General features: G+C 37.7%; 1 protein-coding gene across 7 annotated transcripts in view; it reads left to right on the forward strand.

The window, feature by feature from the left end:
* The window catches only part of Gria3 (glutamate ionotropic receptor AMPA type subunit 3), a 271,976-nt gene extending 250,860 nt beyond the window's left edge, over window positions 1–21,116 (forward strand). For 3 of the 7 annotated variants that reach the window (XM_013118241.3, XM_013118240.3, XM_005076818.4), the window contains 3 exons: window positions 11,059–11,173; window positions 13,776–14,023; window positions 18,880–21,116. In XM_013118241.3, the coding sequence (XP_012973695.1) occupies window positions 11,059–11,173; window positions 13,776–14,021 (361 nt within the window). In that variant the 3' untranslated portion in view covers window positions 14,022–14,023; window positions 18,880–21,116. Of the gene's footprint in view, window positions 1–11,058; window positions 11,174–13,775; window positions 14,035–18,879 lie in introns of those variants that run through there. The other 4 variants (XM_021231035.2, XM_013118242.3, XM_005076820.4 and 1 more) reach the window with 3 other exon arrangements.
* Window positions 21,117–21,527: the final 411 nt, after the last annotated feature.

Raw genomic sequence — 21,527 nt, forward strand, 5'->3', positions numbered from 1 at the left:
AAATGGCACATTTAAGCCATTCTAGCCCTCAGTACTGATTACTAAAAATGACAATAATCACAAGGCCTGACATTTATAAGTGCTTCTACTATTTCAAAAACACTTTTACACCTATTATCTCTGAAACCAGGAAAGGGGGAAAATACCTGTATTACTTATCTCTCTGTCTTGCTTCTACAACCTTTAAATTATGATAAATGGGCAATTATGTTAAATTGTTGACTTTTCCTTCTCTAACATGAGACATCATGCATTCTGAGCATAGTCTATAAAAGTTACTATGCTATGGAGAGAATAGCAAGTTTTTATGCTGATAAAAATGAGTACACTCTTAAACTAATGTGGTAGATGCGCTTTTCTTTTCTGAATACAATGACTTAAGAACAAGGTCATTAGTTGGAGCAGCCTTGAACCAGGCCTTTAGGCTAGAACAAAAAACTGCTTGCCTTTCCCAGTGTCTCAAGACTGGTCTGGTAAATCCTGGTCAAATTATACCTGATTAGTCCTTGATCATCTATAAATGTACAGGGAAATAACATGGAAATAAGGACTGTAGTTTGGGGATTTTCAACCTACAAATTATCTTATTGTGTTAGTGGTTTATTGCAGCACATGTGAAAATGCAATAATTAAGAGGCTGTAGGTTGTTTCAGCTATAAACTCAGATTACCAGGTTGTTTGCGAGACAGCCAAGTGAAAGTGTGTTATTGTAAAACACAGCAGATAATGATTTTGCTGAGTCCCCATAGAAGGACATCAACCTTCTTCCATAGCTATCTATCAAACATGAGACATTTTTACATTCTTTTAGTCACTCCACCCACCTATCTTCATGATGCCAGCTCAGCTTTCCTATATACCTTTACCTTAGCAGAGCAAGCAATGTCAGTAAAACAAGATATTTGCCTCGGAGTGATAAGATATTACAAACTTTACCCCATCTCAGTATAGATTTGTATCACTGGATTTAAATAGACTTTTCAGTATCTATACTTTTGACAGTGAAAAACAGCACATATTGTGTGCCTTTGAGAACAGTGAAACCAAATGTTTAAATGGAACCATTCTGAACTCCTTGACTGCAGTAAGAATTGTACCAAACCTAGGTACCTTCACTTGTAAGGCATATAGGGAAATGAAAGAGAAAAGGCTATGCAGGGAAACCACCATTATTTAAATAGTAATGGGATGATCATTATGGTGTGAATATCAATTTAAGAAGCAGTTGAAATTGAAACATATAAGAATTAGAAAAAATTGAAAAATGTGTGCCACACACATTGAAAAAAATCACGGAATTTATTTTAATAGATTCAAAGGCTCCCTGAAATTAAAATTAATTTTATCTATTTTCATCTGTGCTTTTAAAGTACATTTAAAGTTTGTTCTCTTAAGAAATTCAACAGTTTGCTTCCTCTTCCTTATCTCTAGCAATCTTTTTTTTAATGTCTATGCATTTGCTTAGCAAGTCTTCTATTCAGAGACAGTAAAAAAAATGGCTTTTAGCCTGTTGCTAAATTCCCTCAGATCCATAGTTGGTGATACCTAGATGAATGAGACTGTAACTGTTTTTCCCACATGTATAAGTGAGATCGTCAGTTTTATATGTATTTCTTCTCCTCTGTATGTCTACAATTTTCCTCTCCTATACCACCATCTCTTAATCACTTCTCTTCCACACCCAGAATTCTTTGACAATCTTGGGCCTTAGGGAATGGATATGAATCTGCATCTGCCTTTATCTGCAACAGAATGGATCTTTTATTGGCAGGAGCCATTCCTACAGGTTGACAAATTTTGGATACCCAGGGTTAAGATGGATCCCAATGACACTTTATTGACACTGTTATGTGTATAGGCAAGAACCATTACAGAACGATGACACTTCCTGGGTCTTAGCAGAAGTTCCTGTGAATCCCCAAGACTGGTTTGGGATCAAGGAGTAGGGTGAGTATACTATCCTCTTCATTGGTTTGCATGTTTCTGTGCTGGGACTGCCTCCTGGAAATATGAAGATGCTGACAGTTTTCTTTCATGGTAGTGACTAAATTTACTCCTTGAACTTACTCAGGGATTCCTCCCAAGAACAAATCCTCACTTTCTCTCAAATGGCTGCTTCAAGCAAGGGATCTTAAGAACTGAACCAATCCAGTACTACAAAAACCAATGATTTTGCATATGATTCTAAAAAAAATAAATTCTACCATTGAAAAAAATGTAACCCACAAAGAAAATACTGTTTATTTTGTTCTTTGACTTAAAAACAATAGACTGTGTGGCCTTAACATGATTTCTATAATTAGGAAATAATTGATTGCATATGTTGTTATCCTGATAATATAAATATGTTTCTTATTGAGAAACAACCAAAATATTCAACAACAGAACTACAGAAAGAACAGCAGGAGTGAAAAGCAAGAAGGTAAGAATGATGTTACCCACTTGCCAAGAGGAAGAACACTATTGCCATGGCAAAGATTGAAATGATGCATATCTATACCCTTTCTTTCCCTTGAAGATCAAATCACTGGGTTTCATTTCATTTGAAGAGGTTGTAGAACTATACTGTCTAAAAGGTAGGATAGCCATGTAAAAGAAACATGAAAGATTTGCTGCACATAAATTATGTTTTATTAGGGTGGGAGTTGGGGGTTGGTGGAATAGGGTGGTGGGAAATTTTATGGAAAACAGTTAAAATCCATTCTCTTTACTTTTTAGAGAGCGGTATAGCATTTGGCCCTTGGCACTTGAGGCTGGTACCTATTAGTCTGAGGTGGCAAAATGTGGTCTAATTGTTGAATTTAGTTTTTATTCATTTTATCTAGCACTTAAATACTTCTCAAAATATATTTAAAACAATAGAATATTGTATTTTATTATGTACATATTATATATACATATGTGTATATAATCATATATATAGTGTATATGTATATATATGCCTATATATATACACAGACACTCATAGTAAAACTGCTAGTGTTTCCTGTCTAGCATCACTATTAGAAATGGAGGAATGATGTGTGGTTGCCAAAATGTGTGCTGGAAGAGATTGGCATGTACCTTTGATCCAGCAATCTGTACCAAGTTTGTCGGTAGGTCTGATATATAGCTACATTTATTTCAGTCTATATTTAGACACAAGTTAAGACTTTGTAGCCTGAAGACTTACATGTTTTCAGAAACACTTCCCATTTGAGTTTATGGCCTTTCTTGATACTGATGGAATAAACTAAAGAAAACACTCTTATACATAATGAACACCAAACTGATAGTTTGAACTTCTGATTCATGTTAAAATGAAATTTTTAATCTTACTTGAATAATAAGTGGGAGTCACGTTTAAAATGGAATTTTTCAGTGAAACATATCAATTATTTATTCACCTTAGTATCTTCCCTGGTCCCCTTCCCTCTTATGCGAACAAATTTAGTAAGGAATCTTCTCAGACAATTTAGCCTATGTGAAATAATCCATGACCAGTAATTATTTTGTATTCCTGTTTTATAGGAGTAAGTCAGACAGACATCTAGTTTTTGACAGAAATCCATCGGGGAAATCTATGATCTGTGGAATAAAGTTTCTCTTGTTCTGAATATGAGAGGCTACCATATGGAAATGCCACTGATTTTAACTCCATATTTCAAGTTTACTTCTGAGGCTGCCATGAAAGCACAGATGTTCATCAATACATTTCAGTCATTAGCATTGTTAGGCCCTTAGAAAAATTACTCACAGCTTTCAACTCCTAATGTTATATGTATGCGTTATTGAATTTGCTCTTTGCACTTATATTAAATTATGATCCCATTAGCAAGGAGTTAAATAGGTTTGAGCTGTATCTGTGAACTACATGGTTATAAATACTCTCTCAGAGGTAGCTTCTAGCAGTTAAGCTGTGCATAACTCTGCAAATCATTGGATCTTCTTCTGTGGAAATGAAGGTCACTTGAACAGTCAGAGTCTAGTAATGGCAACAGTCAAAGGGTATGGAGATGACTCTTAGTGATCTAAAGGCACAAAGTTTGAAATGACATGAATCTTTATTCTGCTGCAATCCTACATGCAGGAACTCCAATGAAAAGTGGGGAGATAGAATATTTTTAATGACTCCATACACTTGCACACTTTAGGGCATGTTTGGAACTGTCACAGCTTCCAATAGCTGGCACATAGACAAGTAAATCTCTTCACACTACACATATCTCATGTTAACTAACAAAAAAAGAATACAAAGGGCCTCATGGTAGATCCTATCTACCATGCAAGAATTCTTCTCTCTTTCTTAACTACCAATTGACTCCAACAAACCTGTGCAATTATATCTGCCCCTGCTTACACATACTTCTTATGTGAAGTGATACTATAGCTTCTCCAAGAGTGGCCAGAATGAAAGACTAAGGAGGGTGGTGCACTACCATCTGGATAACTGATCACCATGATTTCCAGAAGCAGTCTCAGTTTCAAAAAATGGCCAAGAAAGTGGAGAATAACTTTTCTCTCTCCACTGGGCTGAAGATATCCCATAGGGATTATTCAGAAAGGTAGCAAAAAGCAGGAATTAGTAACTTAGAAGGAAACATTTGAATGCAGGACAAGGTGATAGAAATTTCTCCAACTTAATTTGTGATCATTTCCATTTTCATCACTTAGATATTGTGTTGTCAGAGCAAGTCTCTAATTATATCTATAAATTTGCCATCCTTGCTCATTAATTATTTTGCATCTGTGTGTTCTTTTCTTTTTCTATAACCTAGATATTGGCACATATATCTATTCCTCCTAGGGCAGCCATTGAAGATCTTCAGGAATCATTAAATTAGCCAAGCATTTGCTCTTCTGTATTCCTGTTGAGAAACAGGAAGTGTTTAGAGCAGAATACATCGTCCAGTCTTTCCAATTAATAAATCACAGCACACTATAGCATGAGATTATATATTTCCCAGGATCAGAGTCATATTCACAATTTAACTCTTCTCTCATGAATTCTAAGTCACAATATTACTTGAGGATGCTAATTTGGTAATGAACTTACTAGACCCAACTTCTATTCTTTTCCCCTATAGACAGGCTCAGCACACTTACATAACTCTGTTTGAACACAACATGACTCCAAGATGCTTCATTTATTATTCTACATAGTTAAGGAAATAAAATTTTAAAATAAACTAAGCAGTTGTTTTAACCAAAGGCTTATTTATTTTGGTTATATAATATAGTCTACATTAACAAAAAAGTTATATTCTTATGCTTAAAATATCTCCATGTGTAAGATTTACCATTGCTAAGACAACATTGATTCCTTGAAATGGCTGGCTGAGTCAGAGCTTAGAATTTAGACAACCATCACCTGGATAGGCTGTGTCTGGACTGTATATACATGCAATCCTTTGCAGCTGAGTTATTGCCATGTGTAGATGCATGACAAGCAGAAATGTTTCTCATCTAATCATATTTTCTTTGAAAATTCAATCCTTGGGGCTGAAGAGATGGCTCAGAGATTAAGAGCACTGGCTGCTCTTCCAGATGTCCTGAGTTCAATTCCCAGCACCCACATGATGGCTCACAACCATCTATAATGAGATCTGGTACCCTCTTATGGCGTGCAGGCATACATGCAGCACTTTATAGTAATAAGTGAATAAATCTTAGCAGAGAAAAAGAAAATACAATTCATGTAAGGCTTGCTTGGCACTTATTTATCTTCTCAATTCTTGGGAGGTAAAGGCAGAAAGAAGAAGAATTCAGTGTGAGCCTCAGCTAAATATGAAAGCTAAGGCCAGCTTGGGCAACAGAAGAATAGAGAGAGGAAGAGCAAGGAGAGGGAGGGAGAGAGTTGAATGGGTAGTGGCACCTGTTTTTGAGTCTGATGACCAGAGTTCAACCTCCAGAATCCACATGAAGGTAAAAGGATAGAACTGACTCCCACAAGTTCTCCTCTGACCTGCCCACATGTGTTATTGTACATGTGCACACACACACACATGGGGGGAGTTTAAAAAATAAACATTTTTAAAAATGGGAAGTAAGCTTGTTTCTAATTTAAATATATAATTTAAAAATGTAAAAAAGAGAATCAATCATCAAAGCTTTATAAATTACAATATTCTTCCTATACTAAAAGACAATAAACAAATGGCAGCTCCTCCATACTCAGAAATAGATATGCTGATACAGATCACCATTGTGTTCACATATTTTAGAGACTTATTCATAGATGCCCATAATCCTGTTCATGATTTCTGTGCCATAAAATATTTTCTTCTCTGGAGAACTTTATGTTCTTGCCCCAACCCCCAAACATTTTTTAAACAAAGTAGAATACCAAGTTGCTTCAATTTCTTCATTTCCAATATCTCAGGAAGTTTCATACTTTAAAAAACCCCACATTCCTCAAAATTAACAGTGTGAAATTTTTACAGTGGAATGTTAGAAATAGTGAAGAATATATGGGGCCTGGGGATATTCCCAGATCCCATCAAATTTCATCAGAAAACCTTCCAGATATCTCCTTCAGCTTTCTGACCAATGTCTCCATCTAACAAGGGTACTGCTCAGCACACAGTTCATAGCAAACCCTTCAGACAGCAACAGCCTGGCTAATTTCTGTGATAGAAATCTGACCTACTTTGTTCAATTCTTTCTGCTCTCTATTGAGGTGAACACAATAAATATTTCTGACTTCTAATTCTCTCAGGTAGCAGTCAAGGGCCTTCGGTAATTGTTCAAGACATTACCGATGAGAAGCATTGCTGCATCACAGTAAAAGGTCCCAGCTGGAACATACACCCTTGCTAGACTGATAGTTATTTGGAGAATCAGGGTCCCTGAAAAAAATCGTTAAGGACATCTAAATTCGAATAGATAAATGAAGAGAGTTACCTACTCTTGTCTATGATTCAGTGGGTAATGCAGAGAAGAGAATTCAATGTATATTCATTTGCCTTTTGGCCTGCCCTGTGATATATTGGGGGAAGATTGCTTGACCCCTGTGTGTTTCAGTATTATAATTTATAAAGTGAGGACCATAAATTTGCCTTCTTGGGGTGACCATTAAACAAGCAATAATAAAATTGACTATTGTAATTATGTAAAGGAACTAGGTCGAAAAATAAAAAACTGAGTTATCTTTCAAATGCTGGTTTACTGAGAAAATAGAATGGATGAGGCAACAAAAGTATAAGCTACGATCCATACCTTTGAGAAGCACGTGGTATAGAAGGAGTCACAAGACAGACCCAGAAATAAGGCAAGATAAAAGATAATGGAGGGAGAAGAGAAAACATTTGATCTAGGAGGGGAAAAAACAACGCCCTGACAAAAACAACATCTAAAATGACCAAATGCACACCTAATTCTCTTTTCTTCCAAACACCAGTGTGTGTGTGTGTGTGTGTGTGTGTGTGTGTGTGTGTGTGTGTGTGTGTGTGTTTAGCTGACTTGAGTTAGACTTCACAATAAATCCAGTAAGGCACAGGAAGGGAGAAACCCATATGAGTCAAAACATGCTTACTTTGCCATTTTGGAAACTTTATCCCACAGAAACACACAACTGGAGAGCTTTCTTCTCTTCATAGTTCTCCTCTCCTTGTTCAGTGGCATTACCTGTGATTTCTAATGACAACTTTTATGTTCCTTGGGTGTGCTGCTGAATGAAATGTTTGGTTTGGCCCTCATTTCTATTTTGAAGTTCCCAAGAGCACTTTGTTTCGCAGCCAAATTTCATTAACACTGGGTTGTTTGAGGGTTTTTGTTTTTGTGTTTTTCTAATCAAAGACTAACCTTCTAGGGGTCTATGATTTGTCAGAGTTCTTTACTATGTCTATATCTCAGAGGAGATCTGGATGTTCTCAGGCTCAACTCTAGAGGCCTTTGGAACCAAAGTATGTATTCGTTATTGTGGAGACTTTCCTGTAATTATAGGATATTTATCAGCTTGCATGGCCTCTGCCATTATTGAATGCCTGTATCATTCCCTAGCCCATTTTTGACAACAAAAATGACACCAGGCATTACCAAATGTCCACTGGAGGACAAAAGGCCCTGCCCTGCCTGCCTGTTCAAAAGCTATTACACTAAGGTAGCCTGCACTGTAAAGTGGAATAGGAAACAGTTACTACCTGTTCTGTGAAAGCTACTGAATGACCCAGGGCAGGCATAAGCCATTTGACAGAAGGAGAACACTAATATGCTGAGATACTAAACTGAGCTTAGGCAAGAGAATTCAGTTGACAGCTCAGAATAAGCCCCATCACAAAAAAACTCATCCATTCTCCAGAGCAGTGCTTACAAAACATTGTGTTCCAGGTCTCTTCATATTCTTAAATTTCATTGCAAAAAATCTGAAAATATTTTGTTTATGTTTGTTGTATCTATTAATATTCATCATGTCAAAAGTGGAAACTACAAAATTTTAAAGGAATATGTGCACTGATTTATTTTTAAAATAACACAGTACATTTTAACATAAATAATATACTTTTATGAAAACAAGTATTTTCAAAAAACAGATACAAAGTAAAACTGGTTTATTTTGCAGATATCTTAATATTTAGCTTATATTAAAGGATGAGAATATCATTTCTATTTCTTCATTCAATTTGTTATGATTTCACATATCATGTAGCCTCTAAGGAATTTTTATATCATGAAGGAATAATAGTGAGAAAGGGCCTTAGTATCAGTATAAAATACTTTGACTTCATGGATCCTCTAATGAAACGGTTTCAATGATTCCCCCACGGTCCCTGAAACACATTTTGAGAAGCACTGCTCTAAACCCACATATTCCACTTTTATCAATCTATGACACTTAAATGTTTATGAACATCTTCTAAAACCAGGGTAACTAGAGGATGGAAGCTTCTATTAACCCTAGTGGGGTAATGTTAATCAGGCTGCACTGTTCCTAAGATCTAATAAAAGCAGCAGTACTGAACAAATTGAATGAGGTATTTTTAACAATGCAGAACCTTGAAGGAGAATGAGGCCTGATAAGGACACAGTCAGAGAGCAATGAGTAGCCACTGAACCTTTTGCAATAAAAAGGAAGTATAGAAAGGATATATAGACCTGATGAACCCAGGTCACCTCTCAAGCCATTGGAAAGCATCGTGTCCTATATCTAGAGGCAACTTTCACCATGCTGCATCTCACACCAGAATCTGGCTCAAAGCATAGCACTGGGAGAGAAGTGATGGTGATTCCATAACAAATAATAGACAAAGAGGGGAGAAGGCAATTTCCACATTGCTCTTGGGGCCATATATGGCCTTGCTGACCTTTGAAATAATCTAAGACACAACTTTCAATGTCAATACTATCTTAAGAAGGATCAAACTTTTGCATATGCCTTGTTACAATTCTGGTTAATACTCAAGAAACCTAGGATGGAAGGAACTTGTTTAAAGTATGAAAGGATCTCAATTTCCTTGTAAGGCACAGAATGAAGATATTCTGGCTACCATGCCCTACACTAATGAACAGAGTGTCACCTCCTTGCTATTAAAAGTTTATTGCTTTTCCAATCCAAGTAATCTGAAATTGCATATTATTCTTAAATGAAGATACAAATCCCAGAATCTCTCACACTGACATGATCCCTCTGCTCTCAACTGCAAATGGAAAAATAAACAAAAATTTTTGAGAGTTGATATGGAAGAAACCAGATCTCTGTGATTATAAGAAGTCTTGTTTGTAACCAGGTATGTTAATAGGTCCAACTTATCCAAAGGAAGCAAAGAAATGTTACAGCATGCCCATAGTTACATAAATTTGTGTGACTTCTTCCTTTAAAGTCAGTAACTTTAGACCAAGAAACCCTAGCATTGACAATACTGTTGGCAAGAACCTGAACACAGTTTATTGCCTCATCATAGAATAAGGCCACCCTTTCCATATAACACATTTTTTGTTCAAAGTTATTAGAGAGACTTCATTTTAAATTCAATAGCTATAAGAAGAAGAAAGGGTAGTGGTCACTATTGCTATCTGATAGCCAAAGAAAACTCTCAGGAAGAAAAATCATTGATACAAGACCAGTAAGATTTCACACATTGTGCCCAATGATTCCAAATACAGTCTTTATACATTGAGTATTGGAGGACCAGGGGGAGCAATAACCTAGCCTCCTAAAGATATATTAGTCTCTCATATAAAGAGGTCTTATTTTATCAAACTATTTCCCAAAAGTACCACTCAACAGTGGCAATGACAGTTGGCCATTTTACATAATGATGTACTAATATTTCACTTTGAAAGACCCTGTTACACTTTCTGGGGATCTGACTTGATGGTAGGCATATCAGAGAGATATACAATCAGTAACTCAGAAACATCCCATGGGCCTGTTTTTCTGCTATTGAAAATGTTCCTCATCAAAAATTTGAAGGTATACATTGAACCTTTAATGTTAAGAGTAGTGTATGCATAGGAATTGGAATGTCTGGTTGTTGCATGAGGGTATGTGTGTAGTTCGGTTCTTCAGTAGATCATTTTCAGCTGAACAATAGATTTGTGTAATAGGGGACAATTAATCCAAAGGCATGTTGTTTATACAGGATTTGTTTTCTGTTCAGATTCATCCATTTGTCTTGGTCCACAATATACAAATGTTTCCCTTTATAGTCCTGCCCCCTTCCTAGCCCCCTCCCACACCCATAACTTGCTTTCTGTCTGGAAGTACAACAAGACACCCGGTTAGATCAAACCTAACACACTTCCATCACAAAGCTACTGCAAGCTGCCGCCGACGATTGTCACTTGAGGGGAGACCCTCCTCACTACACACAGTCTATCTGAGGAGTGCCTTTTTTCTATCCTCATTATTTAACAGTGTGTGCCGATTACTCAAAGCGATATGGGCAGGCCCTGGTAAATATAGCGTTGCTGTAGTGTTAACTTTTTATAAGGAAATGCTCAGGTTGCCTGCAGTGTCTAAAATTACTCTGTGGCCAGGGCCCCCTGCTTTATCGCTTTCTATAGTTTTAAAGTAGTTTGAAGCTTGAATAACATAAAATAACATAATATAATGTTATTTATGTTATTTCCCACGTGAAGAACGCCTGTAAACCTTGCAGTATTGAAACTCAGTGAACAAGGCATCTTAGACAAGCTGAAAAACAAATGGTGGTACGATAAGGGGGAATGTGGAGCCAAGGACTCCGGGAGTAAGGTCAGTCGCTGAAGGTCTTTTTTGTACTGATTAGCAATCACATTTTGACCCACTGTTTATTTTCTACCCCAAAACGGCTTTCCTTCCCAACACACACACCCTGCCACAGTGGGACCCCTTCATAACACCAGCACTGTAGGAATAATACAAATACCAGCCTCACAGGCCTACCATATGATACCAACCCATTGTGATATAGATCTCTTATGGTTAGGGACTCAATCTGGCTCGATGCACTTCCAAAGCTATAAAATAATGAGCTGTGTTATAAAGGGGTTTTACTGTAGTTCACATTTCGAAAGTTCAAAGAGAAAACAACCAACCTTAACTAAAAAAATCCAGTTGTGACAGTACTTTATCTTAATCTCTTGCAGTGTCAGAGACTGTAGTTGTAAATACCACTGGTTATTAATATATTATGTCTTTGCCATCAGAAAACAGTCAAACAAACAACAAAGACCAGTCTCTGTAAGCAAAATGATTAGCTCCCTCTCAGCTGCTGTCATATTAAATTCAGCACCTGTTTGGATCTCAAATCTCATTAAGTCTGTCACACTTTTCTCTTCCAAAGGTGTCATTTGAATCTCTGTATGTAATACTTTGAAAATTTGGTCGCATGCTCCTTAAGGGTATACATTGTCAAGGTTAACATCACATTAATAAGCATGGAACACTCTTCCCCGCCTCCTTCCTGCCCCCCTTTGCTCCCCAAAGAAAGTTCTTTTTAGTTTCAATGTTTGCCTTTTCCTTTTTCTGAACTAATATTGTGGTGTCAGTTAATTCATTTCATGAAATGCCACTCATTTTCCCCATGCAGTGAACCATTTTGCTACTGGTTTTCAACATCCCGCATCAGGGAATTATGTAAAAATTAAACACATGGAATTTGAAGCTGTTGTAACTGCTGCAGATAACATGGGTTATCATAAAGGATCTTTTATCACATTCAGTATCATGCATATATACATATATGAAGGAAGGTTCTAGAGAATTGGTCCATTTCTTGATTCACTATGGACTACCCTTACAGCTAGCCTAGTAGGCTTCCTTAAGGAAATAACTGCTGTCCATTAAGGGACAGAAGTTCTTACTATTCGCCTATGATTGCTGTCCAATAAAGGACAGACGTTCTTACTGTTCATCTAACTGTCATTCAGTCTAGAAAAGTGACTATGTGTAAGGCTGGCTTGGACAACAGGCATCCCACACGCATTCCTAAATACAATTCAATTTCAGTTGGCCTTTTTATTACAGTAAACAGGCATAGAGTTGGATCCTATGAAAATAGAATCAGAAGCCATTTAAATATATTAGAACTAGCTGAACCACAGTACTGATGGTCAGCAATGGCCATCATCTGTCCACTATGTCATCATTTAAATAAGATGCTGAAAATTCACAGGCTTAAAAAATGAGTATTCTATTCAACTTCTTTCAGCAGCAAAATGGTTACAATCCCTCTAAAAAGACTACAAAATGCTATTTTATTTTTATTTTTTCAAAGAAAGACTCCTGGCCCTTGGTGTGTCCTACCTCAAGGTAGGGCTCAATACACCAATTTTTTCTTTCTATTGTTCAGCAGTTCAGTTTTTTCTTTTCCATGGGAGCAGCTAGCTTAATGAAAGTTGCTGGGTGACCTGAAAGGCACTGACCGCCTTCTTCAATTTTTCCTCCATCTTAAATAGAAAACAGATAGGTGGAGCATTTTTTGTAATTAGTCCTACATTCCCTGGAGTAAAATCTTAAAATGACCTGAACATTTTTTTTGTTTTTTACTTTTTGTTTTTAGTCATCAATAATCTAGAAAATCTTTCTGATTTGTGTGGAGTCAATTGAGGACACAATGGACTCTCCTGATGGCTCCCTTAAACTTTCAGGAAGATGGAGTGAAGCTAACTCTTTGTGTTGTACCCTTGTTCTAGCAGCACAAAGACTTGCTGCCCTGATTTTGAACTTAGCTAACAATTCTCCAAGGGGGCAATTTATCAGTCACTGGGAGAAAAGAGGACTTAACCCTTTTCCCACAAATCCCCATGAAGTAAATCCCCACACAAGAATATAAGGGACCTCTAATATTCTCACCTATTAGCTTACAGACTAATTGTTAAGCAAGTTTGTCACAGGGTTTGTCACAAGGGGAAAGGGGGCATTTTGAGGCAGAGAGGGGAAAGAGTGCTTCCGTTCCCAAATGAAAAGAATGTTACATTCATAGGAATGATGCCACAGCTCAACTCTGGAAAATGGTATGTGTTTAGGCTGGCAGAGATATACATTATGCTTGTGTTTACTCTTTTGTTCCCCTGAACAAATGATGTCTTATTTAATGGTTGAACACTGTGTTAAACATTTGGAGATACTAAGAGGCAAAAAGAATGAAAACAAAAGGACATTTAGGTGAGAAGTAAAACTGTCAACAGAAGCATAATCTATCATCTTGCTGGTCATTGTGAAACATCAGCCAGTTGCCAGAGCTGAGTGCTAACACTTACACAATGTTTAGCTATTTTACAACTTAGAACTGTCCTATGCTGTTGTGATGTGTTATGATGCCCTATTGCCTTTGTTTTCCTCAAGAACTAATCATCTTGTTCATTTTTCTTAGGACAAGACCAGTGCTCTAAGCCTGAGCAATGTGGCAGGCGTGTTCTATATACTTGTCGGAGGTCTGGGTCTGGCCATGATGGTGGCTTTGATAGAATTCTGTTACAAATCCCGGGCAGAGTCCAAACGCATGAAACTCACAAAGAACACCCAAAACTTTAAGCCTGCTCCTGCCACCAACACTCAGAATTATGCTACTTACAGAGAAGGCTACAACGTGTATGGAACAGAAAGTGTTAAGATCTAGGGGTACGGTTAAGGTCTAGTAAACTAATCAGTTTCTGTGTTAACATTTTGTTGTTGTTGTTGTTTTGTATTTTTTATTTTGGTTTGATTTTTAGCATTGTCTCTTTGCTGCTATTTAATTATCTGTAAACAATGATTGTGTGCTCCTGTCAATGAGCAGTGCTTTTCTAAAGGCAGAATTAGAACTAAGTTATGGTCTGTGACACAAAAGGAGAAAAAACAAAAATTCTTAAAGCAGTACTGTTCAATACAAATGTATGTGAGTAACATGTGTCCCACATGAGTAACATTTAACTGTTCTAGTGGTTATAATTTTAAAAGTAAAACAAGTAAAGTTAATCCTAGTATCTCATTTCACTGAGACCAAGATATCAAAATACCATTTCAGTGTTGGCAACTAAACAAGAATATTAAAAATGAATAAGACATTTTATGTTATTTTATTTATAATAATTTTTGGAATCTGGCATGCTTTGTACTTGGGACATACCTCAAGCAATATTAGCAACGTATCAAATGTTCAATAGTTACATGTGCCCCAAGACTGCCATGTTAGACAGTACAGTTCTAGAGAAAGCAGATATTCTAGAACTACGGTTTAAACTAGGAAATAGAAGAAAATCCTGCCACCTCAGGTAGGGAAGTGCTTCCATGAAGGAGTTGTGATTCTTTTAACTCATCAGTGGAAGCATGAAACAAGTTTCTTAATCTTCAAGTCCCTTTGTTATCCCTTCCTTGGAACTGATGGTGCTCAGGTGAGTAGGGGTCTAGGTTCCTTGTGGTGACCAAACCAAAATTAATACTTAGGAAAACCTGACTCCCAATAACTCATCTAAGTTTCTAGGCAAGCATGTATTAGAATAATGCCTCCATTCTACAAGTATATAAAAGAATAAAGTTTTACCACCTTCCAAGTACATTTGCTTAACTGACTTGCCTATAGAAAGAGGAACAGAACAATTAGCAACTTCCTATACCTTATTTTAGATGGCTAACTTTGACCTCATTAGTAAATGTCAGTATGCTCTAATTTCTATTAAGACTTCTACATTTTGACCTTCTTATATGTAAGCTTACAAATATACATTTAGTCCATTTTTTAGACATTTTATCCAAATAAGTGATTTACTATCACCGTGGAAAGCATCATTTGATTTGGTGAAGTTGCTGGTTGTCCTGTTGTCCTACAGACTGCAGCCTATGGCTACTACACACTCAGTACAATGAACTAACCTGTTAACAAATTGTTTCCACTATATCTGTGAATGTTCAACCCATAAGTTCATCTGTCATTAGCACTATTGGCATGCAATCATTTAATGTTCTCGTGTGCTAGTGATTTGAGTTGATGATACAGTTCAGCTGGGGACACATCATTTGCTTTTTTCATAGGATAGTAAAGGAGCATTTTCAACATAGCACAATCACTGCAAATCCCAAAGAGTTGAAGTCCAATTATTTAATACATCTTAAGAATGAATAGCAGTTTTCCAAGTTCTGTCTCATCTATTCCCTCGGTTGTGATGAAACAAAGCAGGCAATATTTTCCCTTGGGTACCTAAACCTCAGTCACAGCAAGTGACTTTTCCAAATACAACTAGTTAGTGGCAGGTTCATGTGTAAAGTGCAGCCCTGCCTCTTCAATCTGTAGTCTGGTAGTCTTCAGGAAACTTGAAACCTTGGTGAGAGTCTGCCAATTTGAAAAGAGATAGCAACTTTATGCCACGGCTGTCCATGAAGGCGATCAGATGGCCCAGCAGTTTAGAGCACTTGTTGCTCTCGAAAAGGGCTAGCATTCAGGTCCCAGTGCCCACGTGGCAGACCACAACCATCTGCAACTCCAGTTTCAGGGAAATTTCCTTGGGGGGCATAGCATGGCACAAATGTGATGCACTTATATTCGTACACTCATGTACAAAAAATAAATGCAATTGACGTATATTGTTAAAAAGTCATTTGGAAAACTTCATAGACCCTCCACACCCTTGTGCACTCCATATAAAACTATATATATTTTTCCTGCTTTCTTGAGAAAGAAACTTTTACAACAGATCAGGGATCAAAGAATTACAGTCCTACTTTCCAATGACTATATCACCACAGTCTCTTGTTAAATCCCTAGAATAATTGCAGGGGGATCTTACGAGAATGTGGATCCTAATACAGAAGAAGGAAAGGAAGGGAAAGGGGGAAGCTGAAAGAGAACAAAAGGAAGGAATGGAGGAAGAGGGACAGAGAGAGAGAGAGAGAGAGAGAGAGAGAGAGAGAGAGAGAGAGAGAGAGAGAGAGAGAGAGAGAAAACTAGATTATCAGTCCTTTGAACATGTCTTTATGCCCTTAAATGGGAGGGCATAGAGTGCCATACTGGATGCAAATGCCTCAAAACCTAGCTTGCTGTAATTTGTAGCTTTCTGGCCTTCTTTGAGTCAACTTGAGTGTGCTACTATTGTGAAGCAAAATTATAACCAATTGAGATAAGTTTTCATTTTAATAGACACCAGTACCTTCTTGGTTACAGCACAGTTACCCAGTTCCTTGGCAGTCATCTCTAGCATAACAAAGAAGCCAGAGAAGAGCCTCTGGAAAAAAAACTTCCCAGCCATCCTACCTTTATGAGACTTAGATCCTCTCCTGTTCACCTTTGATTGCCAAACAAGTCCTACATCTCTAGTACCTTCTCATCTCTTACCTTGTTTCTCATTTTCTAAGTTGGCCTGAGTGGTCATGGTCTATTCAGGAGCATACAGGTGAAAAGGTACCTCAAAGTTTTACTTGTCTTGCTAATTATCAGGGCCTGTCTTATGAGTTTACAGGACCATTAAGTGATCATGAAGTGTGACTCAGTTTAAGTTACCCAGAAGAATAAGATCCAATAAAATATGTCTAATAAAAAGGCACCTTAGAAAGGATATGGAGTCTCCACTCACTTCCTATGGGTGGTGGCTATGCCATGATTACTGGTCTCAGGAGAATATATTGCTCAGTTTCAGATTCTGTTGCTCATCCACTTGGGAGAAGAAGTTCTCTTGACAACCTGATACCTCTCTAAGTTACAGACCAGGCATTACAAGTCAGCTCCACCTCCAAGCATTCCCTAGCAAGTGGCCCCAACTCACTGATTCCTGGGTTTGGCTATCTTAACTGATTTTAGAAATCTCCCAGTTTCCTCAAGGTTAGAGAAATCTACCCCTAGCTTCTTTAGCTTTTTCAGTGATGTTTTTTGATTTCTCTCATTTGTAAGACCTCAACAAGCCTGGAATAGGGGCAGATCCATTTTTCCTCTAGGTCTACTCTGTTTTAACCAATGAAACAGTAATATTTTCCAAGTGATCAACTTTTCTTTGGCATCCTACATGTAGATATTCTTTGAGTGAGAGAAAGGTTAAGACAGGGCCTTATTCTGTAACCAGAATGACCTAAAACTCACAGCAACCCTATCTCAGCCTCTGAGTACTGGGAATCGTAGATGTGAGCCATCAGGCCCAACTTGCACAGAAATTCTTGCTGGAGATTTTTTTACTGCTTAAGGGAGTTATTTTTTTTAAAGGCGGAAGAAAAAGAACTAATTTTATGCCAAGTAGAGACAAATTTCTGGATAATTGAGGTGGTGATGTTCTTTTTTCTCAGAGAGCTTTCATCTCAGTAGTTATGCTGTTTCGTGTCCCCCTCCCCCGTTTAAAAGCGGGAAACAGCCACTGAGAGGTAAAGTCACTGTCTTCCATTTGCCAGACCTGATAAGGATATACCATTAATAGTAAGAAAGAGACAGAGAAATGAGTTCAGAGAAGGGTATACCATTGACTGTAAGAAAGAGAGAGATGACTCCAGATAAGGATATACCATTAACTATAGAAAAGAGAGCGATAACTCCAGATAAGGATATACCATTGACTATAAGAAGGAGAGAGACAAGTGACCCATGATTTGGGGGCACCAAAGAAGAGCATTTCCTACTTCCATGTTAACCTTTGGCTATTTGCACACATCTTTTAAATTCTCACATATGTGTTTATTCCAGGACCAGTGTTAGATGATGATGTTATTCATTCAACCTAAATTCAGGGTTCACTCAAGAAAAAAAATGAATGTTCCATTAGCATACATGGAAAGGTGGTTGATAAGGGGTGTGATCCTGAGTGTCCAGTTGGAGGCAACAGATCCCTTAAATCTAGTCAAGGCCATGAAAATAAGGGCATTACCAGCATCCTCTCAACCAAGCAGCTAATTTCAGGGCCAAGTACCCAGAGACACCAAGCTGCTTCAAGGGTATCACCACTGTTGCCTATTTTCTAGAATGTGCTATCCCTTTAAACTCCTTCTGTTACTTTCAGACTTTAAACACTGAGGTTGAAGGTATTAAGAGAAATGAGCAGTCCCAAGTCAAGGAACAAATAAGAAATTTTCTTCTCATATTCAAAATAGATTCAAATTCAATAAACTGTAACATTGTACGTTGTATACCCTCTGTCCTAGGCAAACAACGTTTGTCACATCTGCAATTAGGATATACGCTCTGCAATGCATTTGTCCTGACTACCTCTATTTAAATGTCACTAAAACTTTCTAATATACCTGCTCCCTGAGTGATTAAAGTCTTGAGTTAGACTTCCTGCATGTTACTACAATCCACGCATATGATAGAAAATCACCCAATTTAATCTATTCCAAAGCACATCCAGTTGAAAATTTTAACCAGACCTGCTGTCTATATACAATCAAACTGGGGGTGAATGATGGCTCCAGTAACGCTGATTAAGAAAAAAGTCACATTTTTGTCCAAAGTCAAGTGAACCATTAATACATGTCTTGGTTCCCAATAAAAAGTCCCTTCACATTGTAATGTCCCCTTGCCTTTGCAGATCCCTTCCCACTGGAAGCATGCAATGAGAGGAAATCACTGAAAATGTGGCTGCCTCAAGGATCCTGAGCCAGATTTCACTCTCCTTGGTGTCGGGAATGACACGAATATTGCTGATGGTGCAATGACCTTTCAATAGGAAAAACTGATTTTTTTTTCCTTCAGTGCCTTATGGAACACTCTGAGACTTGCGACAACACAAACCATCATTGAAATCGTTTTGCTTTGCTTGAAAAAAATAAAACCAACAAAAAGTGGACACGCAAGATTCCAGTATGCGAAAAAATCTTATTAAAAACATCAATTCAACAAAAGCCATTCTTTGATACCACTGCATAATATACAAAACCATGTTCTTTAGTACACACATGCACATACACACACATACATGCACATACACAGATACAGACAAACACACACACACACACACAATTTAATTCCAACTCAGCAAACAGAACCATCTTAGCTAAAAGAAGTAATTCCTCCTGATTAAAAAAAATCTGCCTCCCCATGTTTGGGCAGACAAATAGGCATTTCTTCTAGGATCTGCTGATCAGATATTTTTAGTATTTCCTGTTGGTGGTGATGTTCTGTGCACCCTATTTCCTTTCGATGTTGCTGATATGTGTATATCTTTAGAATGTAAATGTGACACTTAAGAACATTCAAATGCTTTGGGAAAGAGACTGAATGGTGATTTAGTGTTCTTGCAATAGTTTTGTGAAGAATGTGTGGAGAACTTCCCAAAACGGAAGTGAATGGATTAATAGAGCTTTCACGGTTGACTTCTGTGTGTAGCAAGGTTTGGGGGCACTATCAGGCATACCTCTTGGTGCTTTCCTAAAACGGATCCCAGAGCTTTCCAAGAAGCCTGGAATTACAGCTCACAGATCTGTTTTCCTTGATTCAGTGTGCATTGTAAGTCGATATAGCCGAGTAGTAAAGAAGCATTGAGGTGAGGGAAATGCTGCCTATTCTCCCAGTCGTGTTTGGAATATCTTTCTCAGAAACAACACTGTGTTTAGCTCTGCTTTCTCTGCTAAGTATGCCTTTTCAAGTGTACAACACGGAGACAGGACCGTGTTGCAAGGCAGGCCAGTGGGTTCAGACCACAGTTCGCAATCTGACTTTACTCTTGCTAGGTCTGTTTTACCAGCTGTTGCCTGTTACCGCCTGCCTGTGGCTCTCCGTCAGACTGCATGTGTCTTTTTCTAGTTTGCAAAGACTAAGATGCATTCCCAAACCTATTGCTAACCTGAGGGACCTCAGCATCACTCCCAGGTCCTTGCTTGGAGCAGCTTCTCTACTGACTCACCGAAGATCGCTCCACTGCTCCATGGGCTATCAAGTAACTAATTGCATACCTGCTGTTGGCATCATCAGAACAGTCAGAGGAAATAGTCTCCGCTCACTAATTACCTCCTATATAACGACGTATGCTTTATGTAGTTCAGTAGTTTGCTCTCATCAATAACGTGCATTGGAAAGTTTCCAGACTGTACAAATTACAAGCCCACCTTCATTTCCCAAGTGTGACCCTTAGATGCTTAGTTGACTCGCTGCATATTTGCTCTCATCTTTAGAAAAGAAAGGAAGAGTTCTCGTTCCTATGAAACATTTCCAGAAAGGTGTAATATAAACTTTCATTCCAGAAAGTGTGTCGTAAGCAAATAACTCACCTGTCAAATTTTAAATGGTATTGAACACAAAAGAAAGCTGTTGTGCTTTGTTTTGTTCTGTTTTCATGAAACTGTGATTTTTCAACTTATGAATGCTATAATGTCCCAGTACGGGAAGCTAACTCTGTGTGAATATGAAGTTGTATAAAACAAACCAACCAACCTATACACAAACGATTTCATAGGCACTGTATAAAGAGAAATGTATGTTTATTGATTCAAATCAGTTTTTCAGAGAGGAAACTTTACTGAGATTAAGAAGCGGGTATATTGGTTTGTTATTTAAAAAAACTTGCATGTTTTAAAAATGTTGATTGCTTCAAATTTCTGCTATTAACTTCAAGCTATGGGATTTTGGCGGTAGTCACTTGAGGATTTATTTTCCAATTCTTTTTTTGTTGTTGTTAAAGCTGTACTTCAGTGAACAGAAAAATTGCCAAGCAAACTAATGGCCGTAAAAGTGTAAATTGCATGTGTGGGCATAATTACTGAACCTCATTGCCATGAGGTATTGTACAAAGTTTTAATACATTTTGTAAATAAAATTGTAAAGAAAGAATTCTGTCTCTGCACTTTGACTGGCTGTTTCACATTTACTTGACTTGATGCCAAGAAGTCATTATTCATTAATTAACTTCTCACCTAAAGCACCACCAGTGCTCTAACAGCCCCCTTACTGTGAGAAGATTGCCTCTCTCCCCATCCTGACTGCAAATCGGTCAGGCCTCAGGCTCCAGGCCCCTCAACCAAATTGAGCCTCACGCCCATATTACCTGGGTTTGACTTGAAGACCTTTCACTCTCTTTCTTTGCCTCCAATATCCATTAGGAATCTTTCCCCTCCTACTGGAAACCTTTGTTCAATCAAGAGTCACCAGTTTAGTATGGGTAAAGAAAGAATGCAGTGGACTATATGGGTCATACATTTCTGTGTGGGAAAAATGACAAGCTCATCATCAAACCTGATTTGT

The sequence above is a fragment of the Mesocricetus auratus genome, unplaced genomic scaffold, assembly GCF_017639785.1.
Source record: "Mesocricetus auratus isolate SY011 unplaced genomic scaffold, BCM_Maur_2.0 Super-Scaffold_100003, whole genome shotgun sequence".
NCBI classification, from domain to species: Eukaryota; Metazoa; Chordata; class Mammalia; order Rodentia; family Cricetidae; genus Mesocricetus; species Mesocricetus auratus.